This window comes from Pyrus communis, chromosome 8 (assembly GCF_963583255.1).
Source record: "Pyrus communis chromosome 8, drPyrComm1.1, whole genome shotgun sequence".
In the NCBI taxonomy this organism is placed as follows: Eukaryota; Viridiplantae; Streptophyta; class Magnoliopsida; order Rosales; family Rosaceae; genus Pyrus; species Pyrus communis.
Genome location: NC_084810.1, coordinates 8,004,894 through 8,009,230, shown reverse-complemented (window position 1 = coordinate 8,009,230; position 4,337 = coordinate 8,004,894). Strand labels below are relative to the sequence as shown.

Genomic DNA, 4,337 nt, shown 5'->3' with positions numbered 1-4,337 from the left:
TCGCGGTGACATTATCAATGCAGAAAACAACAAGAGTGATGAACAAGGAGAAGAAGGATAAGAAGCGAACTCACTGACGTGGAAGTATGCTGCCACTCTTGCTTGAGCATCAAGGCAGTATGCCGCCACTCTTGCTTGAGCATCAAGGCAGTATGCCGCCACTCTATTTGCGCATCAAGAAATGCACGTGTCTATTTACTTTTATTTTCTTATGGAGAACGGTCAAATTCGTCTTCGCTCTGCTGATAAAAAATTATAGGAAAAGACTCGGTTTTTAAAGGACTGGATGAATTCTTTCCCAAAGTATATGTGGTTAATTCACTTATTTTTATAATCAAAATCGTTTATATTTAAATTATTATGTAAAAGATTTGAATAAAAACAATTGAGATCATTTAATCATCAAATAGTTTTAATTGTAAGCATAAAATTTCATAAACTGACAGCGGCTCACAAGATATGTTGAAAATAATTGGCTCAATTATAAAGGGACAAGCTTTTCTCAAAATAATATACTTTTAGAGAAAATGTCAAAATATATATGAAATCACAATGTAGGAAAAGCAATTCTAGTTTTTCTTTGATACGACTCCTGCCACTTGAATGTTAACTAGTTTTTCTTTGCTTGTCAAGGCAAAATGCTTATCTTTTCGTATGATCGTTCAATCATTAAATCTTCGAAACCATTAAATTATTAACTAGCAGGGAAATATTTGCCATCCGCGGTATGAGGTTGACTACTTTTTCTCTTTATGACTGATGTATTATTATCATACAAATTGCATAACCACTGTTAAGGATAAGGAGACATCTTATATGAGATTATAAATAAATTACGATCATATAAAAGTAATTATTAGTAAATTAACGGTTGATCACTCATCCACTCATCCAAAGTTATAAAATCAAGCATCAGCTACCATTCATAATACTAAATCAGAAACAGCTAGAAACCTCTCTGAGAATTCCCAAAGAGCAATATGGCACTTTGGATTTGGGCAACAATTGGGGTGCTTGCACTTGTTCACATCCTGCAAACATGCATATCAAAAGGCAAGACCAAGAAAAAGATGTTACCTCCTGGTCCGAGAGGGTTTCCTATTTTTGGCAGCCTCCATTTGTTAGGGAAATTCCCAAACAGGGATCTTCATCAACTATCCAGGAAATACGGCGATATCATGTACTTGCGGTTAGGCCTCGTACCCACAATTGTTGTCTCGTCCCCACGAGCGGCCGAGCTGTTCCTCAAAACGCATGACCTCGTTTTTGCAAGTCGACCACCTCATGAAGGTTCAAAGCACATTTCCTTTGGGCAAAGGAACCTGAGCTTTGCTGAGTATGGCTCATATTGGCGCGACATCCGAAAGATGTGCACGCTCGAATTACTTAGCAACCACAAAATCAATTCTTTCAAGTCGATGAGGAGAGAAGAGGTTGCCCTCCTAATTCAGTCTGTTCAAGAGGATGCCAATAATGGACGCGTTGCTATTGATCTCAGTGACAAGGTATCTTCGCTCAGCGTTGACATGACCTGCAAGATGGTGTTTGGGAAGAAGTACAAGTACGAGGAGTTTGACGAGAGGGGTTTCACGGCTGTGATGAAAGAGGCTCTCAAATTATCAGCGGGCCCTAACTTGGGAGATTACATTCCTTGTATTGCGCCGCTTGACCTCCAAGGGTTCACTAAAAAAATGAAAGCTATTAACAAGGTGTTTGATGAATTTTTTGAGAAGATTATTGATGAACATCTTCAATCCAAGGATGAAGAAAGAACTAAGGACTTTGTTGATGTCATGGTGGCTTTCATGGGGTCTGAAGATTCTGACTACCGAATCGAACGCACCAATATCAAAGCCATAATGTTGGTAAGTATACGTATATATCATTTTATGTATTTCTCTTGTTATTCCTGCTTGATATCATTACAACGAAATTGTTTCTTGTTAGATAAATTTAGCATGGTGTGGTCTAAGATTGTGATTTTGAACGACTGATTAGGTCAATTTTTGGTTGAATATACTAGATTGACTGTTGATGGTACAAATTTGTGCCTTATCATGTACAATAAATTGTCATCTATGTAGATAAGTCCCGCTAATATATATATTTCATCTATGAAAAATTTATTGGCAGGACATGTTTGCGGGTTCAATGGACACCACATCAACAACAGTCGAGTGGGCGCTCTCGGAACTCATGAGACATCCACAGGTTATGAAGAAAGTCCAAAAAGAGCTAGAAAATGTTGTAGGCCTCAATAGAATGGTGGAGGAATCAGAATTGGAGAAATTGGACTACTTGGACATGGTAGTCAAGGAAACCTTGAGGCTACATCCAGTGGCACCATTGTTGGTTCCTCATGCAGCCATTGAAGATTGCATTGTCGATGGCTACCACGTACCAAAAAAGTCACGTGTGATCATAAACGCGTGGGCAATTGGGAGAGACCCAAGTGCTTGGGAAGATGCAGAGAAGTTCGTACCAGAGAGGTTTGAGGGTAATAGTGTTGATGTTAGAGGAAACCACTTTCAGCTTATACCGTTTGGATCTGGCAGAAGACGTTGCCCTGGAATTCAGTTAGGGCTTACTGTGGTACAATTTGTGTTGGCACAACTTGTGCATTGTTTTGATTGGGAACTTCCAGATAACATGTTGCCAAATGACTTGGATATGACTGAGGGGTTTGGTATTACAGTCTCAAGGGCCAAGCATTTGCTCGCTATTCCTTCATATCGCCTTCAGAATTAATGTGTTTGTAGTGTCTATTTTCCTACTTGTGGACTATCTTTTCTGTTTTTCTACTGTCTTACACTTATTTTCTTTACTTGATGAGGAGAACGAGCAATGGAATAAATTAAGCAAATTGTTGTCAAAGTTTCAATAATGATAAGTCCCATGTCTATATAGTAAATCAAAGCAACTAGCATGTCCTTTTCTATAAAGAGTTATTTTGAAACATTGATAGGATCATAGGGAAGAATATGCAATATGCATGTCTTTACGGTTCTGTTAATACTAGTGGAGATGTATATATACTTATCTTTTACAAACAATAAGATAATCTACATTATACTATGGGAGGGGGATTCGAGCATGGGATCCCGGGTGCACGGGCTAATACTCTTAACCAACTGAGTTTCAAGCTACTTGCTTATATATATATCTACAAATAGGGTTTACTATGTTTCCCTGCTCTTAATAATTCTCTTCAGGATTGGTTTTGCCCTATTAATTAGCGCCTTTCAGCTATATGGTTTGAAATTCGGCAATTAAGCTCCCCTTGTCGACAATGGATGACAAACTTATTTGGTTGACTACTTCAGATGGTGTATTATCTTTGTCTTTGGCTTAGGACTTTAAGTGTAGTAAACAAGTCGTTGTTCCTTGAAATAAAGAGGTTTGGCGTAGATGTTTTTCGACTACGTAAATTTATTTTATTATGGCGTTTTCTTTATGAGAAGCTTTTAACTGATGATTTATTGCTTCATTGGGGGTTCTCTTTTTCGTCGATGTGCTCTTGGTATTGTAAGGCTACTGAAGCTCCTCATCATTTATTTTTAGGGTGCTCATTTTCTCATTTTCTTTGGCAGTTTGGCGCAAAATTTTAGCCTTATTTCAAGTTTCTACGTTATTCTCTGGTATCACATCCTTTTTTTCCTATCCATTGATGTGTGGTTTTGGCACTCAACTTCAATTATTATGGCCTTCAAGGGCGGCTAGAATTTATGAGTTTTTTTGGGTTTCTCCTTGTGATTTTCAAGTTAAAGTGAACACTCCGGGCATGGCTAGTTTTGGTGGTATTTTTCGTAACCACTTGGGTCATTGTCTTGGATGCTTTGCAAGATCTTTTGGCATTGCTACTACTTTGGAGGTGGAACTTAAAGCTGTTATTCATATTGTTTATATGGCTTTAGAGAGGGGTTGACATTCTCTTTGGATGGAGTATGATTATGTTGTGGCAGTGCATTTTCTTTCTAATGCATCTTCTCAGGTGCCTTGGGCCTTGGCATTTATCAGGGATTGGGCAAATTGTTATACCATTTTTTTTTCTATGCATGTTCAGGTTTCTCACATTTATCGTCAAGAAAATCAGGTGACGGATTGTTTAACAAACTTTGGTGTTGTTCATGTTGGGGTTCATTGGAATTCTTGTCCGTCGTTTATAGCTGCGACTTTTGCTCATAATCTTTTGAGGCTTCCAAATTTTTGTTTCTCTTAGGAGTTGTTATAATGGATTTATGGTTCTAATAGTTTTCTTCGTCTTGTTAGGGTAAGACTTCATGTCCTGTTTAACTTATTGCTTCATTATTTTTTTTCTTTTTTAATATATTCGTAAC

General features: G+C 37.8%; 1 protein-coding gene across 1 annotated transcript; it reads left to right on the top strand.

Moving 5' to 3' along the window:
• Positions 1 to 954: 954 nt before the first annotated feature.
• On the top strand, positions 955 to 3,117 carry LOC137743831 (cytochrome P450 71AU50-like). The gene is made up of 2 exons (XM_068483764.1): positions 955 to 1,865; positions 2,134 to 3,117. Exons 1-2 carry the CDS (start codon positions 981 to 983, stop codon positions 2,746 to 2,748), a joined length of 1,500 nt encoding a protein of 499 aa, XP_068339865.1. The 5' UTR covers positions 955 to 980; the 3' UTR covers positions 2,749 to 3,117.
• The last annotated feature ends 1,220 nt before the right edge of the window (positions 3,118 to 4,337 follow it).